This window comes from Limulus polyphemus, unplaced genomic scaffold, assembly GCF_000517525.1.
Source record: "Limulus polyphemus unplaced genomic scaffold, Limulus_polyphemus-2.1.2 Scaffold2985, whole genome shotgun sequence".
NCBI lineage: Eukaryota > Metazoa > Arthropoda > Merostomata > Xiphosura > Limulidae > Limulus > Limulus polyphemus.
The window spans coordinates 107,213-125,781 of NW_013668595.1; the positions used below are offsets into that span (position 1 = coordinate 107,213).

Sequence of the window (18,569 nt, forward strand, 5' to 3'; positions counted from 1 at the left end):
GATCCGCAAGAAAATTTGAGCCTCTCAGGGGATCCGCGCTTCCAAAAAGGTTGGAAACCACTGTCTTATACAAATATAAATTTATACACACATATGATTAGCATTTGCATATAACTTGAAACATGTAATACCCAGCTTTTGTCAAATAGTGGGAAAATTTCCTCAATCTATATGAGATCATATAAACCTCTAAACTGTTTTATTTTATTTACAATGCTCTGAAAGAATTATAAAGTGATATAAAAATGGTTCTATAAACATAATAAAACATATGAGATACTTCTAATCATAAACCAACTATTACAACAATGTTATTTTTATACAAGGCATTAAACCTTAGTCAAAACTGTAAAAGTTACTGAAGCATCAATAAATATTTAGGTTCAACGTATTGTTTCAAGCAACCAAAATGTGTTTATCTCATATAATACAACACAGAACTTATAAACTTAAGGAGTAGTAAAATTGTTTCTCATGTGTGACTTACATAAAACACAAACATTTTATTTATTTAAATGCGTAGGCCCTAATAAAGTATGCTTGAAAGTTTCTCTGAACATGCTGATAAATGTTTAAGTCTGGAAAATGATAATAACAAATCTAATGGTTTAACAATTTTTTGGCAAATGTTAATTCAGAACCATAGTAGGATATATATATATAGTTATTTAAATATGTGACATATATACACCTTGTACAGAGATTGCACTTGCTCACAAACAGTTAACGTGTAAGAAGAAGGAAGAAGTTAAAGACACATAAAGAATTACTATGTAACAAGATATAGTTTAATATCTGCCACTGCATATCAATAAATTTATTAGCAAGCAATAATACTTAGTTGGTCTATTGCACCAAGCCTAAAATTATTTTCAAGTTAACCCTAGAATTACCCAAACTGTGTTTCAAACACTTTTTTAAACTATTTATGCACATGATTTTGTTGATTACAGGGTCCATAATAATATACCAGTCTCACAACAAAATGTAATAACAAATACCACCAATATTTTAATTAATCCAACTAGTTATTCTTGAGGTCTCCCATATATTTTGCACAAAAAATGAAGGATATCACTCAATTTTTTTTGGTCAGTTCTTTACATTGAGTATTCTGTCATGCAAAAACATAAAATTAGTCAATGTTGTGCAATACATGGTAGTAAATCGTATAAAACAAGTTGGTAATTTGAGGATTAAAAGGAAATGTTTGTTTGAAAAAGGCAGTTTTAATTAAAGGAAACTAAACATTTGTTACTATGTTATAGGTAAGACTGTTTAAACTTAATAGTTTTGTAGTTAATAAGTTCATGCTTTTAATAAAGAAGACATTCAAAATAATTTTCGTTATATTTTAAAATCACAAACTTATCATAAACTTCTGAATACTTTTTAGAAATGAAATATATTCTTAAAATCACTGATACCATTAATACTATTTTTACAACTACTCTGATGAAATATTTTTCATCATAAACATTAATAGTTGTCGCAATTTTCCCCTTTCTATAATTTTGTACAAGCTATGATATCTTAATCTACACATTGTCTTGTAATAATTCATTTAACTATTACCATTAAATACACTACTTATATTTATCAAATAAGCAAAAAAGTGATAAAAAGGTTTTTTTTAGAAATATATGGAAATTATTTTATAATGGTAAGATGAATGTGTGATTGGAAATGATCATGAAGTACACACGAAACTGTCACTCTAACTTTACCTTGGACTATTATACTGTTGTAGGCTCTGATTTCAATTTACTAACTTAGACATTAGTATTATTGTATAACTAGAGGGAGGTTTGACATAATGTGATGAACTCATGGCTTGATGTCTAGAATTTTCTCCAAAGTTCTGAAACAATTTGAACAATACAAAACAGGCTAGAGTAAATCGAAGACTGTTTAATGAGTCTATTAGTGAGTTGCATTGAGTCTGACATAGTACGATATTATTTTATTAAGTATGTAATCAGTTAGTTTAGTGTTATATTTATTGAAGTTGTGTTTCAACAAAGTAACACAGATACAAGAAAGTGCCCTAAGTACAAAAGAAAATTACCAAATGACCATTTAGCATTATTTATAAAGTAAGGCCCATTGTTCAATGAATGTCAGGTTAGTACATGAAATATGTAGAACTTGAGTCTAAGAAATACAAAGCTTTCACTATAATCAAGTAGACTGGACTTTACATTGTTCTTTTTACCAAACAATCCAAGACAACCTGCCCAATAATAAAACACCAAGTCCAAGTTCACATATGCTGCTAATACACTGGAATAAGCAAGTCCAGAATTTGATATTGTGTTAATAAAACTTGATTTCAGAAAGTAATGTTTTGTTACCAGTCATTGCATCTTTTTGTATCTGGCTTATTTCTCTTATAGTCAAAAGTATTAACATGAGCATATTTTATTCAAATAATAAAATTAAAGCAGACTGGACTACTGACTAAGAAATAAAAGGTACTTTTTACATTTATTTGGGTTACTATGTTATTCAGTTCAGTGTTTAATACCGAAGTTTTAAATCTGCAGAAAATAATATTTTACAAAGCAATTAGATGTATTTCATTCAAGACCTTGGTGAATTAATTGATATAATCAATTATTTATGAGCAGTGATTACATCAAATACTGCTCTGTAAACTAATCAAAATTACAGTTAAATCAAATGTCATGAAATTAATTAACTAACTGAAAATAGGGTTTCCAATTATTTACTGTTTTTGATTCCAACTATCCAAATAATCAAAATATTTCTATTATGTTTGTTTGTTTTTAACCATAAAGCTACATAACTTGGAAGAGTGGGGTGCCTCGTGATTTGAGAGAATCAGGTTCAATTCCCATTGCCACTGAGCTTGCTCAACCTGTCTTTGTTATTGCAAATCTACTAAGGCTCTCTGCCACTCTCAATAATTTTTTTAATGCTTAATAATGTTAACTGCTGTTTAATGTTTCTATATTTATAATTAGGTAACTGTATCATTTAATGTTGCATAAGCTGGCGTTGGTCTAGAATAGTGTTTCCAAAACTGCATTCCGTGGAACTCTGGGGTTCCATATGATAAATCCAAGGGTTCTGCAAGAAAATTGTGTGTACAAATCATACCATCATGTATTCCCTTTGTCAGTGACTATAACATCTATGGACAGAGACTAATTGATGATTTGCTGTAAGTTAGATGTTAGTGATAGTTGAGTGCAGTGTTTCCAGGAAACAACAAGCTAGTCTTGAATTTGTGAAAGTAACATAACATTACAAAATTACAGTTAATTCAAGTATTGGTACTACTTAGCCATAGATTGACGGCTAAAAGAAGGAACTTTAAAGAGATAAACAAGTTATTTTGATAATAATTTTTTTATGATTTAACTGTTTAACACAAGTATGTTTCCAGATCATCTCCATTTTTTTTAAGAATTAATAACTTCATTGTTCAAGATTGTATATGAAGGTGCAAATCTTGGGGGAGGGGGGGGGAGGTAAATCCCTCTCCCTTTTTTTCAGAGACTAATAAAAAAAAACAACAGCCAAACATCCTTAAACTACCAGAGACACATTAGATGTCAGAGTTGTTATTCGACTAGGCTATTATCTACCATAAAAGGTTTTTGAACTTTTCCTAAATCAACACAGCTGGAGTCTACGACAATCCAATTAATAACCCCTTGACTACAAACTACTTGCATTGTAAGTAGGTATATAACTCTCATGAAAGTTCTTTACAAAAATGAAACTAGTGGATGAGATTCTTTTAAATTTGAGATGAAAGGTCCAATAAGTATGTAGTTTGGAAAATAAGATATTTAAATTTTGTATTTTTCTACTATTTATAATAAAAGATTTATTATTCAATGTAGTTATTTGCACTCAGACTCTGAATAGTTCACATGCAATGTGATTTTCATTTTGAGCATAAAAATACTACTTCTTATCCTATAGTTTTTATATTTCATTTACATAATATCTAGAACTTCCTAAATGAATATCAAAAGTTTTTTAAGGTAATTGTTTATATTTTTTTTTCTCTACTACATCACCAACTCTTGCTATTACCATCAACATAGAGTGCAATGAAATGTTTAAAATTAAGAAATGGTAATATGTACATACCTTTTAAATTTTTGTTGAATACTTCCTGGAATTTTTTTTGTCATATGCTTAATTTCATGTCTATCTTTTCACTTATAGTTTATTTTTAATTTTTCTTTCCAATTCTTTGTCTTTTATTCTTGATGCAGGTATGCCAACCTATTCCTGCCAATCTGTCCCTGTACTGTTTTATTGTTATTATAGGGCAAAGGTCGTGCCCAAATTCTTTCACTAAAGCTTGCACATGCGATGATGCCATCTTGCTTAGACATATCCACAAGTAAAAATACATAAAGTTAAATGTATACAAATCATAAACCTTTCAAATATGCCTTTTAAAATACACATAATATATAATGCAAGAAACACTTGCCAAGCACTACATACCCCTCAAGAGAACAATGGACTAAGTTTCTTTTCTCTCTCATACCATAGATCCGTACACTGGTAGAGGTTTCTTCAGGCTATAACCAAATAGTGGGAAATCTGATCTTTTTGTTGGTTATAAGCATGCCAATCAACTTCAAACTGTCACTTGGCAACACAGCTTTGACTTTCCAAGTGGGCATGGCTAACCTTAAGCTTAGAAATTTTAGAATGTCAAACCCCCATCGAGAAATTCTTGGAAGTTTTCAAGACGCTAATGAAAGACAGGTGGAACTTTAATTTGATCTTCTATGCCGACAGTATATATTTATTATTTTCTTACAGTATCTTGTGAAATAACTTGTAACTGTGAGAGAATCATGTGACAGCAAAAATTGCAGTTTTAATTGCTATTTTAGATTTTTCTTTTTAAAATGAAGGAATAAACTTAGAGAATATAAAACTTTAAGTTACAATGTACTTGATAATAGTAATTTTGAATGTAAGTCGGTAACATGCATAGAAGGGGTTTAAAAATGGCATCATTGCAATATGGTTAAGGCCTCAGTCAATAACAGTATGAATGTCAATGTACATTCCCATGCATTGGCTTTTTACAAAAACTCTAACAAGTGTGTCTAGACTTTAAAGATTAAAGTTAGTATTATTTAGGACACCTGCAGTTCTTATAACACAAGATAAATAAAAAATTTTGGAATTTAAAAACCTACAAATAGGGATAATAAAAAAAGTAAGGAAGCAAGGTTGGAGATACTGCAGACATTATTTTCAGCCTTGTTTCCTTACTTTTTATTATCCCTATTTGCAGGTTTTTAAATTCCTAATTTATTTATTTTGTTTGCTGTTTTTTTATGTTTAACTTACTGTAGCTACTGCAGATGTAAAATGTTAAGCTGCAGCTGGAGACTGTCATGGAAATTTGTTTGATAATATATATTTACAGTTTCTGTGTAACTAAATTCTCTATATATAATGCATAGCAATGGGCAAATATATGCCTAGACTAAGACACAACCCCATTAAGCAAGAAAAAAATTTTACCAGTAGAAAAACAGCCTTTTCAAATAAACCTTTGTGTCTTTTAAAGCAATTATTCTACAAATGTGTATCATAAAATTAAATATTATGTGTATTGATTTTTTATACCCCTTCACTTCATACATAATACAGAGATTGTCTCCCTAAAGACACTGATTGTATAGTGTACAAAGCATTGGGTATCTACATATTACAGTCATCTAATGTTCATCTATTATTGGCCGGTAATTCCTGTTTCACCCTGTATTTAAGCTTTTTAAAGGAACACCAGATATTTGTAAGAAAGTTAACTTTAAGTTTAACATTTATACCAGAATTATGATGTTTTTCTAGTTTATGTGAAATACATAGGAAACAAATCAACTTTTCAAAACCTGTTCAACCTTCGCAGTACCTTATTTAGTATTATACAAAAGGTATGGGTGCAATATACCAAGCCATTTTTGTTGTAGGCTGGCAAGAGAATAATAATAAGAATTACAAATGAGCCATTTTGAGCAATTTTACTTTCCTTGGAAGTTTAACATGCATGCTTTTTTGTACATTTTTATACACATGCAGCTTTAGCAATCAATAGTAAAGGTTTTAAAGTGTCTTTTAACTGAATCTTTACTGTTTAAGGTGCTTCTTGCCCAAACATTCTATTATGGTTTTGTGAAATTCCTTGCGATCCCCATGGTGGTTTATGCTAGACTTGTTACAGAATTAATTTTTTCACTGTTTAGAAGTTAGAATTTTTGTGAGAATGATATTTTACATATTCTTGGTGTCTGTGGTATGACTGTATAAGTAATAACTTCTTAAAAAAGTTTGAAAACAGGAATCCTACTTAGTAATAATATAATTTGGTTTCTAGATATCACCGTAAAATAATATTAACTACTTAATTTTAACTAAAAAGTAAGGAATTGTTTCTATTTCTATTTTCGTACCAATTGTATTACTAAAAATAAAGAAAAAATTGAGCTAATAATTTACAGAATATATTAATATTATTTTAACTTTGCTTCACTTAATTAGGTTACTTCAGGACTACATAGTCAGCAATGATCAATTAAAAATACTATAATATTACAGTGAAAGTCTCTTCTTTCATGTAAAAAAACATTGAAAATATGATTAGTGTTACACAGCTAACTTTTAAAATCATACCATCATTGTAAAAATAAAACATTACAGTAACTAGAGTAGAGAAATTAATCATTGTTGTTAACACAATAATATCTGAACAGACTTTCTAGTTTTATATTTAATTTCCTAATGGTTTTCAAACTATGCAAGATAATGTTGTAACTATCAAAAGTTTTATTTTACAAGACATATTGATGTTTATTAAAATTTTTCATTTTGTTTGATTTTAAATTTAGGCTATTTGAAGAGTAACAAAAAATACAAGGTTTTTACTCTGGCTAACTACTTATTTACCTAATAATAAAATAAGTTATGATTATTTATTTCCCTTTTTATTGGTTTTATTGAGTTGCAATGCTTGCTAACACAAGGTTAATTTTATTATGTTCATAAAACAAAATAAAATCATTATCAAATTAGTTAAGTTTACTGTTTAATATTCTGATTACTTGTATGTTTATTGAATATTATTTTTATGTTTATAGTACTCAAATAACATGTATAAATAAACTAGCTAACTGGCTACTTAATTATTTCTAATTGCAATTGTAATACATTTTAAATAACAGCATTATTATCTTTATCAGTGAAAATAAATACTACACACACACAAAAGAAAAAAACTTTTTTTTTTTCCAAAACACACAAATGGTGACATTCATAAAAGGTCTATGATATGAAATCAAGAGTAATTTGAAAATAATTAAAAAAAGAACAAAATAACTGAAGATGAATACCATGTTAGAACAATGCATTTGTGGAAAAAGGTATGAAGACAGTTCATAACTTTTCAAATCTTTGCTTGGATGGGGAAATATGTACAATTGATTACTGGGTCCATCAATAATTGATTAGCCAATAGATTGAATACCTCTAATCACTCAACTCTATTTCATTGTTATAACATTCTTACAATTCTACTGACTTCATGTACAAAGTTATTAAATATAAGCAATGCAACATTTAAAAAAGTGCAAAAGTTTAATAAAAGTAATAACAAACATAAATCCACCACATGTTATGGTTAACAAATATCTCAAATGAAACATGTAGTCTATTTTTATTTGTTTTGATTTTTTAATACATTTATATGCAGTTTTTCATTGTTGTGTTGCTTAGTTTTTGTTGTTTAGCACAAAGTTATACCATGGGCTATCTGTGCCCTGTCAACCACACGTATCAAAAATCCAATTTCTAGCTTTATAAGCCCTTAGACTTATCACTGAGCTTGTAGTTAGTGTCATAACATGTTTTGATAAACTTTGGATTTTTCAGTCTTCTATAATTTGCACAAATTAAAAAAAAAGTGTAGACATGCAACTATACTGTTTATGCATGATTATAGTTAATCTATTAATAAGTTATTTGTAAACTTCTTTTGAAAACCAAAAACTAAGAAAATGTGTAAAGTTTAGAAATTGCATGAAATACTGAGACTTTTAGACAAAATAAAGAGGTTTTTACTTTTTACATGAAAAATGGGTGTTTAAGTATACATAGATATTTTCAAAGAAACTCAATTCTAGCAACATGCATTACCCATTTGAACTGTTGATGCTATTTGGTATTATCAAAAAATAATCTCTCTAGAACACTATTAGTGTTTTAGACTGCAATAATTAAGAAGTTATCATTGATACAAAACAATAAAAATAAACTATGAATTTCAATTTGTAGAATATTAAGTATCTGATACAGTGATTACTTAAACCATAATGTTATCAAATATACTACCAAAAAGATCCTCTGACAATGTCCACATGATATTCGACACATTCCAGGAACATGTGATGGTGGTGGGGTAATCGGGCTCTGGGCCAAATTGATAATCCTTTTACTGATAAAACAAGAGAAAAATGTGCATTAATCATTCAAAGAGAATGCTTTAGCACTTCAGCCACTAACTTTCCTTAAATTTTAGCTCATTAGGTAAACTCATAATTAAACATCAAATAGCATTTAATATGTTAATCCTCTCCAGATGGGTCACAGGTGAAAGGCCATGTCATTGCGTTTGTTGACTCGCATTCCAAATTTTATTGAACTACTATTTCATGAATTTATGTCAATAAGTTTGGTATCAAACTGTAGATTATAATTCAAATTTTAATATTATACATAAATTTTTGTGTGTCGTATGGTATGTTGAATGCAGCACTGGTTCAAATTAGATGTTTGTCATATCAAAATACTAAGTTTATAGTTTCGTACAAATTAGGAACTGAAATTACCAATACTGGCAAGCTAGAATATAAAATAAGAACCTCATATCTTTTCTATTTGCTGATATATCACTCATGTATTTAATCAAACACAATGGCCCCACTCACCTCTCTCCATTTTTGGAAATGGTCCCTTACATACACTTACATCAATATATGACGTGAATAAACAATCAAAAGCTCATAATGTCCCCCTAATGGCTTTCTTAGCCATTTTCATGTGTTAGGATGCCATCTCATTCTTTTGAACCAAGATTTCAAGGAGGTAGGTTGTGTCTTTAGTCTGCTTAGTTACTAAGCTTGATAAATTATAGTGGAATTCTGTGGTATCAATATAGTAGTTTATGATTTTTTGATTATTCAACTGTATATATAAAACTTTAAAAAAATTATTTTGTTTCATATCCTCCACATCCAAAATTTTAAAAGGCTTAGAAACTTACGTCAAGCAACAACTGAGTACAAAGATCATAACTAGAAGAGATGATTATTTGCTTTACTTCTTTATTTACTGGTGTATTTTAAGAAACATAAGTTTAAGAACTTATTTCTAAATAGTAATAATCTATGTATATATGTAATATATAATAATGGAAATGTGACTGTATTTTACAAAATACTAGTCTTCTAAAATATAGCCAGTTTTATATTATGGGATATGGTAACATGAGAGCAAGTGTGCCGTGTCATTGTAACTTCTGTATTGTTAGCCAGGCACGGCTGAATGTAATAAAAATAATAAATATATATAAATGTATAATGTTATGAGATTTAAGCTATTTAGTCTAAATATTTATGTTTTTGTGTTATAATCTGTTGTCATTCTAGAATGAAAGAGGCATAATTTATATTTATTTTCTAGTTATTTATGGTGGTTACAAGATCAGTTAAATCTAACGAACCCGTACAGAGGTTCGTTAGTGAAAATAACAGATAAAATGTAAAAGTTCTTTTTCTTAAGAAACTATCTTGACATTATAAAGATTTCGCATATGAAATTTGAAAATTTTCTGATGTAATAACGGTATTTTTAATTTTAAAATGAAAATTACTTTGCATGATAGATAGGCAACACGAAAAGAAAAAAGGCATGAGAAAAACATTGCTTTACAAACCTTAAGACTTAATAAAAGAAATTGATATTTTGTGTATGAAAGCATTGTAATGTTTACTGATAATCTGCCAAATTTCGTTAACATATGCTTACTAATTTAAAAGTTATAGCATGAAAACTATAACAATCATAAATGGTTACAAGGTTGCTCCCAGGGACCGAACCCGTGCTGATAGAGTTGAACTGGTTGAGATTGAAAAAAAAAAAAAAAAAAGCTGAATGATTGCCATCACTAGCATCCATTATGTTTCATGTATGGATGTGCTGACTAACTGATTTAATGATCAATAATTGGTTTATTGACCATAAAACCAATCAACTTAAGTTAACTAATTAGAAGAAAAACAAATGTAGGAACCTTGCTATGGCTGAAATGTGAAAGAGAGTTAAGAGATCAAAATATTTTTTTATATTTTCTTAGTTTCTGGTTATTTTTCACATGTTATTCCCCCCACAGACAACAAGGAATATTTCTAACATTCTCCAAAAGCAACTACTTGTGTTTAACATTTAATTACTTGACTGTTTTCATCTTAAATCATTCTTAAAAAGAAGTCAAAACATGTTACATGAAGGCATTATTTCCAATCCCAATCAATAAAGCTTATTCTATGATAATGTAGAGAAACATTAAAACTGCTTTTCTTTCATGATTATTATACATATATTTTCTGCCCAATCACCAATCTGTTAGACTTAGGGCTATTTGAAGTTTATGGAATCAAACGTAAATATGTTGTCAAGACTGTTGATAAAGGCACAGGTAATAGTAAGAAATACAAAAAAATTGGTTAATAGTGGTTAATCAATTTATTACTGGCAACTAACTTGTGAGTAACTGACCACTTATATATCAGCACATCCCAGTTTTATGGTATTAATTGCTTTTGAACTTGCACGATCATGAACCATTACCTGTAAATTTTACTTATCAAGACTTTCTATTTCAAATAAAATACATTTTTTTTATGTTTACGAGCAAAGTTTGACAGTGGGCTACACTGTGCCTATCATGGGTCTTGAACCCATATAAAGCATCTAATTCATGCATACTGTATTTTATGAAAAAATACATGCTAAGATTTTAACTAAATAAAATTCAACAATTTCTTCTTCAGGTGAATTGTATATTCTTAACAAACCATTTGAGAAAATATTTTCATTCAAAAGAATAAAGTAACTCATACCTCTTAAAAATGCAATAAAACAAGAATAGAACTTATGGTTTCATTTAAAATGAAGAAATGTCAAAAATAAAAACAAGAAATAGAATTACTTTAAATCAGTGCCTTAGCTTTGATGTTGTAGCATCCTAACCAATTATTTAATTATATATTATTATTATTATTATCTATCTGTCTATCTATATATATATGTATTTCATTTAGAATAACTATACTAGTTTTAACATGACAATCATGTTTCAATAATTTTAACGTACGACTGTTTCCTAATAAAATATCTTCTTTAATATACTGCACTTACCAATTAGGTCGAGGGCATGCAATTCTCTGGGAAGTAGCTTTACATATCAATAAACAGTTGCAGGGACAACGCACATACTTCTTTCCTGGTGGAGCATTCTTAATTGGCTGAAATACAGTGTAAAGATTAGTCTGATCACGACAAAATTCTATGTTCATACTGTTAAATATTAAGCTTTTGTTTTATCAAGCAATTAACTGAGTTTGTCCATCAATGATAATCTATACAGTGTAATACAAAATAAACAAAAAGTAAGTATTTGAAAAAATTATATGTACATTTAAGTTTGGTCATTCTTAATTTAACGGTAAAACAAAAATAAATCCAAGGTTTTAGATTCCAAGATGACAATTCTAAGGAATCATTAAGTAACAGCAAAAAAACATTACTGACAATAAAAGTCAAGGTAAGAGCAGTCAATTAAAAAAAGTAGTATTCAAGAAATCAGTTTATATACATTTATAAAATATCCTTTTATTAACCAGTCAGCTCTGAACATTTCTTGAAACTATAAAAGATATAAAAATAACTGTTCTTTGACAGGAAAAATGAGCTCCTCAACATAATGTACACACTCAAATAAACACAATCTACTTTGGTAAAGTTGTGTATTAGCCAAGAAAAATTAGTCATATCTAAAAATTTTCTTTGGTTAAATAAAATGTATACAATTTTAAGTTTATTTCTGGTTTTTAGAGAAAATAATTTTGATAGTTATAATTGCTACAGAAGGCCTTAATTTTAAAACTGAATATAGCTCTTAAAAATAAGAAATAAGTATTTATATGTATGGAAAATGAAATTAAAATCAAGCAAAAAGCTTAGCAGTTAAAAATGTTTTCACATCATGGCTATAAGGAACTATGAACTTAAACCAAAAACATTTCTTATAAAACTAAATGGAACTAACTGAATGCAAATATAATAAGCAGATAAAGGAAAAGAAATAAAAAAAAACATACATATAGTACTTTGAAAGTGAAAAATATAAAAAAAATCTAGATTTTAAATACTCTACTATTTTTCTTCATTGTTAACCATTATCATTGCTTTTGATTCTTTAAATGTGAATATATTTAGCATTTCAACATAAGTTATTAGCAGCCTGTAATATACACATACATGTATGGACAATAATGTGGCCTGATTTCAATGGGAATTTTTAGTAGAAGATGTAAATTCCTAAATGTGTCATCAGTCAAAGAAAAGATTTAACTAAAAGAAATGTGAAAAGTAAAAATTATAGTAAAATACATTATATTTTGGTCTACCCTGGTGAGTACAAGCAATTTTAGAAAAGGTTAATGTGAAGTAAACTTTTTGAAATTATTCTTTAACTATTTAACATGTACTTACAGTAGCCTCATTGCAGTTGTTACATTTGACTACATGTTGTTCTTTTTTTCCAGTTATGTCAATCATGGACTTGCAGACACGGCATGTTACCATAGGCACACCACCATGAGGAGAAGGAGTGTATGGTGGTGGCAGTTCATCTGGTCCAATTGGTGAGATAGTAACTTGTGTAACATCTGTAAAGATTAAATGTGACAAACTTACGTGGAAGGACAAGCTGCATTTGATTATTACATTAAACAAAGTTCAGAACCATGTTTCAAATGTGAATATCTTATTATCCAGAGTTTAGTAATGTACATTTATGAAACCATTAAATACTAGAAGAATGTAAACATTTATAAAGAATTCACTTAAGTGCATGCAGTTGCAAATTACTAGCAAACCTTGTCATTACAAACTTAAAAATATACAAACAGTATTTCAATTCTATAAATGTTTCTATTCTAGACTATATAAATTAAGTTTGGCAGATTTGTGTATGACTATTATTACTATTACTCATAATGTAATTTCTTAAATGGCACAACTGCCTTTTCTTCTACATCATCATTTCCTTAAAATTGAATAATTTAGTAAAATATAGCATGCACCAAAATCAGAAAATTAGTATACTTCAAAATGTGACAAAATTCAAAACATAAATCACAACAGAAGTTATTTTTAAATATATTCATTAAAATGAGATGCCTTGATGTGGATTGTTCTACAATGTTCATTGCACACTAAAGTGGCAAATTGCTACTTTTCACACTATTATATATAATAAGAAATGACTTATACACCACATCAGACAAATCACTCCACAATTTTATAACTTCTACCACAAAGCAACTTTATATCTGAATAAAAGTCCAAAGATACAGCTTTTGAGTGGATTTATTTTTATTTAATTTTCTCATGACTTTTCGACCAATAATGTGGCTATCATCAGGTAACTGGATCTATTACCTGGTGATGGCCACATGAGTGATTGAAATGTAATATAAAAGTTTTAAAAAGATGAACAATCCAATCAAAGGTTATATCTTTGACCTTTTATTTAAAGTGTATAGTGGATTTCTTCTCCTCAAAACAACTCTATCTGGTTTCTAAAGATGCTCTTAATGTCCTTAATATTTGAGCTACTATCTTTTACCTATATTTTCATTGCTCAAACATATTTTTGCCATCTATCCAAGCATGTACAAATTTTACAAAAACCTGATTTAAAACTTTAACCTTAGAGAAATTAAGTTCAAGCTTTTAAGTTTCTTTTCACAGTTTAGTTTTTGAAACAGGATATCATTCAAGTAGCATGCTTCTGCAATCTTTCCAGAGTGTAAATGTAAGGACACCACAACTGCACATAATACTTTCTTAAATGAGACCTCAGTAAAGTTTCAACATGGTTACACTAAAGCACCAACAAAGTCTAATACCAGATGACAATAACCTTCCTATTCTGAAATCAAAATATTAAACAAAAAAACACTGTAGATCTCAGAATTACACTTGTTCTTTTTCCACAACCAAAAACTCATTCAAAATTGTCATCCATTTATGATTATCATATCTGATTTATTTTCTTCCATAATATTTTTTCTTAATCAGTAAGTAAACCTTTTTCAAATTTATATACCCTGGGTACATCACTTTACACTTCTTTATCTTGAAAATCATTTTCCATATTTTTGCTTACTTACCATCCAGGTCCTTTTCATTTTGAAGAAACATAATTTACAGAAACAATCTATTCCATCAAATATCCAAATACTACTGTCAAGTACATGCAGCAAACTAAATAATTCCAATACAAGGTTAGCTCAAACTGTAAAAATGTTAGAAAAAGTTTGGGTGAAAGAATTGAGAAAAATAGGTTCTTAATGTTTAAGAAATACTGGTTCTGTTTTCCACCTACAGAATCAATTGCAAAGTTTATAAAACAAATATATGTGTAAAAAGATTTCTCTTAACATCTTATTCTGAAGCACCTGCAAATATCTGATTTAAAAAATCACATCTAACATAGCTCCTAATGTAAAAAATTTTACGTAGTTAGAACTGATGAAATAGCATCCATATTTTCACATTCTAAGGCAAAACTAAACTTATCTTTCTAAAAATCATTTTCCACATTTCGGCCCAGTCTAAAAAGTGTCAAGAAAAATATCCTAAACAAAATCATTCCTCACAAACATCATATATCATTTTCAAACTCGGAAGTTTAATAATTACTCTCCAACAAGTGGAGACGTTAGAGTATAGAGGATCATACAAATTTCAGTAGATCTGTATAGATACAACAGAATTAAGTTTTGTATTAAAAGGAAATACTTAAAGCATTTTATCAAACATTGTACTAGATATTTAAAGTCACAGGAATAATCCAGCACTTTTTATGTGCTGTAAATGTTTTAAAAAGATTTTTTAATTATAAATAGCATAATATAGACAACAAGGGATAATCCAGTCTTTCAAGGCTGTCCCTGCACTAAACTTGAGAAAAACTTAAACCCATCCTTTATTTTTTTCTGGATAGTATTAATTCCACATTTATACTCTTGAAAAGTACCAGCCTCCACTTCTAACAAAAGTAACTCATTCCACACAAACCAATCACCCTGTCAGAAAAATGAAAATGTCTTAACTGGAGCACAGCCTGTCTTTTCTAAATCTTAAACTTGTGATCTCTCTCCCACAATGAAATCAGAGACTTTTATCCTATTAATCCCTTTGGGTAACCTTGTAAACTTTTATAATATCACTACTTGCTATCCTTTTCCCAAGAGAGCTTAACCTATCCCCATAAGATAATCTTTCAATCCTAAGAATTCTAGTAGTCTACTTCTGAACGCTTTCTGAGTCAACATCTTTTCTTAGATAAAATGACTAAAAACTATACACAGTATTCCAAGTGAGAGGCCTAACCAGTGATTTGTATAAAGAGAAACTATCTCTTTTGACTTATAATCACTATGTCTATAAATACACCCTAAAATTCTATTGGCTTTGCTACTAGCAATCAAGCACTGCCTTGACAGCTTGAGTGACTTACCCACCATTATGTCAAAAACCATTTTCTTTAGTTGCACTACTAATGAGTGGATTCCCAAGTATAATAAACAATCACTATAATTAAAAGTCATTTGCCAACTATCCAACTCATTATGTAGTGTCTCAACACTCTCAATACAGCTAGAAATAAGATACCCAAGATTACAATATTATTTGCATATTTTATTAATTTATTAATAATGCCCCTATCAACATTATTACCATGAATATTAAGAAACACCTGCCCAAGCACTAACCCCTGATGTGTTCCACCAATAAAAGGTTCTAGTTTAATTGGAATCCATAATAGAATAATAAAATTTTTTTTTTTCTCTCGTCCATCCATTTTATGATCCAATGGCACACTGTGGGTTTTGAAGTAGGTCATGCAGTATGAATGTATTAGTGTAACGTCTCAAAAACAAACAAATGTATATATAAAACTGGTTTACTCACCCTATTTGTAGATGAAGTCTGATATTTCTTTACAAATTCTTCTATAACAGCATCACAAAATCAAGCAAAGGGTGCAATGTCAACATTGCTGACCTTAAAATTCTGCACATGCACCAGCTGTCATGCTATTTTAATGCAGCATGACTTGAGCTGTATTACTTGCATGTAGCTATGACATCACTCAAGAAAACAAGACACTGCTGGAAGTGCCAGATTATGCCTGCTGAGCTCACATAACATGAAATAAGAATACAATCATGACCTCAGTACAAAGAAAGGACACACCCAATGAACACATGGTAAAAATATAAATATAAGAAGACAGATTTTATTGTATAGTGTTATTGCCACATTTTCAGTTTTCTGATTGGTCATGCAGTGCATGGCTTGCATACAATGACTGCACACCACCACTATAATCTAACTTACTAGTCTTAACACAACCCCTCTGATATGATTTTCTAAAATATTTTAAGTGACACTTTATCAAAGGCTTCTTGAAAATTTAAGAACAGCAAGTCCACCACCCAGATAATAAAATCTAGGATAAAGTTAATAGATTAGTAATGAAAGATTTCATTTAAGAAATCCATGTTAATTATCTTTTATGATATCCTATTCACTAGATGATTTTGCAGAGCTTTTTTTGCTATAAAAAAATAATATCCAGGGCAACTCTTGTCACTCCTCTTTATAGGTGGCATTAGCAAATATACAATCCTTAGTCACTTTCCTACTGCATGTTTTCTTGTGGGTGGATCTGTAATTTACATCCCCTCCCATATACATCTGAAGAATGTAGGTAATAAAGACAAGGGTAAAAAGACAAAGTAAAATGCTTTATTTGGAATTTGTCATCTTATACCATTCCTAAAATATAGGACTTGTTGTTTTTTATTTTACCTGTTTGTGTAATTTTCTTTGTCTTTTTTCCACATTGTATATTTTACCCTTGTCTTTATTATTCCACTGACATCTGAATATTTGCCATTGGTTTTTCAAGTGCACACCTATTTACCTGCAAGTAGTTTCACACACTACCCAACTGATGGAACTATTTTATGGACAGGCGGAATTGTGCTGTCAATCAGAGAGTAGGAAGATGTTGCTCTAGTGTAATAAAATATTGTAATCAACATTCACCTACAAAGCCATTCTTAGTGTCAAAACCTAAGTAATGTAAAGCATTAATTATCAGAAAATGTTTATGGCTTCTTTTGTACATGTTTGATCTTTTATGTGCAAATCATCTCGTGAAAGTTCACAATCCATTATGAGCAACTATGCAGGATATTTCATTTTGAAATTAAAGATGTTAAAACTTTTAATTGTGGCACTTAAACAGTGTTAAGGCATTTCTGCAAAATACAGATATGCAATGTATTATTTACATTTTTGATAAATGTCTTTGTGTTTTTTCTGACATACTGAATAAAATGTCATTCAATTCATGAAAGTTCATCAAAACTTGCCTTATGGTGTAGAGTAGTATAAGCACTAATACTAATAATTTAGTATATTTTCAAAACATGGCAAAACAATTTGATATTTCCGAGTTGTAACAAAGCACAACTATTGTTAGTAAACATCACTGGCACTCCTGAGTTAACCTTTATGTAAAACTAGAATCAGGTAACTAGTCATATGGTATGACTGATCAACACATTTCAGTGATACCAGTGTATAAGTGATGGAAACAGTGTATTCTCATTTAAAAGTTTGAATAGCAGCAGCCTGTGTAAAAAGATCTAGATAGTTAGTGAAACATGCCATGATCTCAAAGAAGACTTATGGATGTAATATGTCAGATAGAAGTTGGTCAAAAACAACAAACTGATGAAGAATTGTTTCAAGTCTCTCCAAGTGTGGTTAGTATGATGTGGGCTTGTTTTTAAACCATCAATATAGTTGGCCAGAGCCTTGGATAGATGAGACCATTGTTGATACATTCACATGATGATCACTTTCTGATAATATAAGCTTAAAAAAACAGCAGGCCTAGGCTTTCTGACAGTTCAGAGTAGTGACTAAATTACAAGACATACTGCAGCCATGTATGATGTGTGTGATACAGATCCCACATCAGGGGAAGAGAACACCATGTTTTCTTGTGGGAGTAAGCCTGTACTACAAATGTCAAGGATAAAACATAAGATCACTGTATAAATACTATAAATATGACATGTTACTACACATACTATAATGCAATATATAGGTGTGCCACACAAGCTCTGCCC

General features: G+C 29.4%; 1 protein-coding gene across 1 annotated transcript in view; it reads right to left on the reverse strand.

The window, feature by feature from the left end:
- Positions 1-18,569, reverse strand: part of LOC106468378 (type 1 phosphatidylinositol 4,5-bisphosphate 4-phosphatase-like) — a 35,183-nt gene that overhangs the window by 15,043 nt on the left and 1,571 nt on the right. Inside the window, exons 2-4 of the mRNA XM_013928799.2 lie at positions 12,841-13,016; positions 11,485-11,591; positions 8,398-8,500 (exon numbers count right to left, since the gene is read on the reverse strand). Coding sequence (XP_013784253.1) covers positions 8,398-8,500; positions 11,485-11,591; positions 12,841-13,016 — 386 coding nt within the window. The remainder of the gene's footprint in view (positions 1-8,397; positions 8,501-11,484; positions 11,592-12,840; positions 13,017-18,569) is intronic.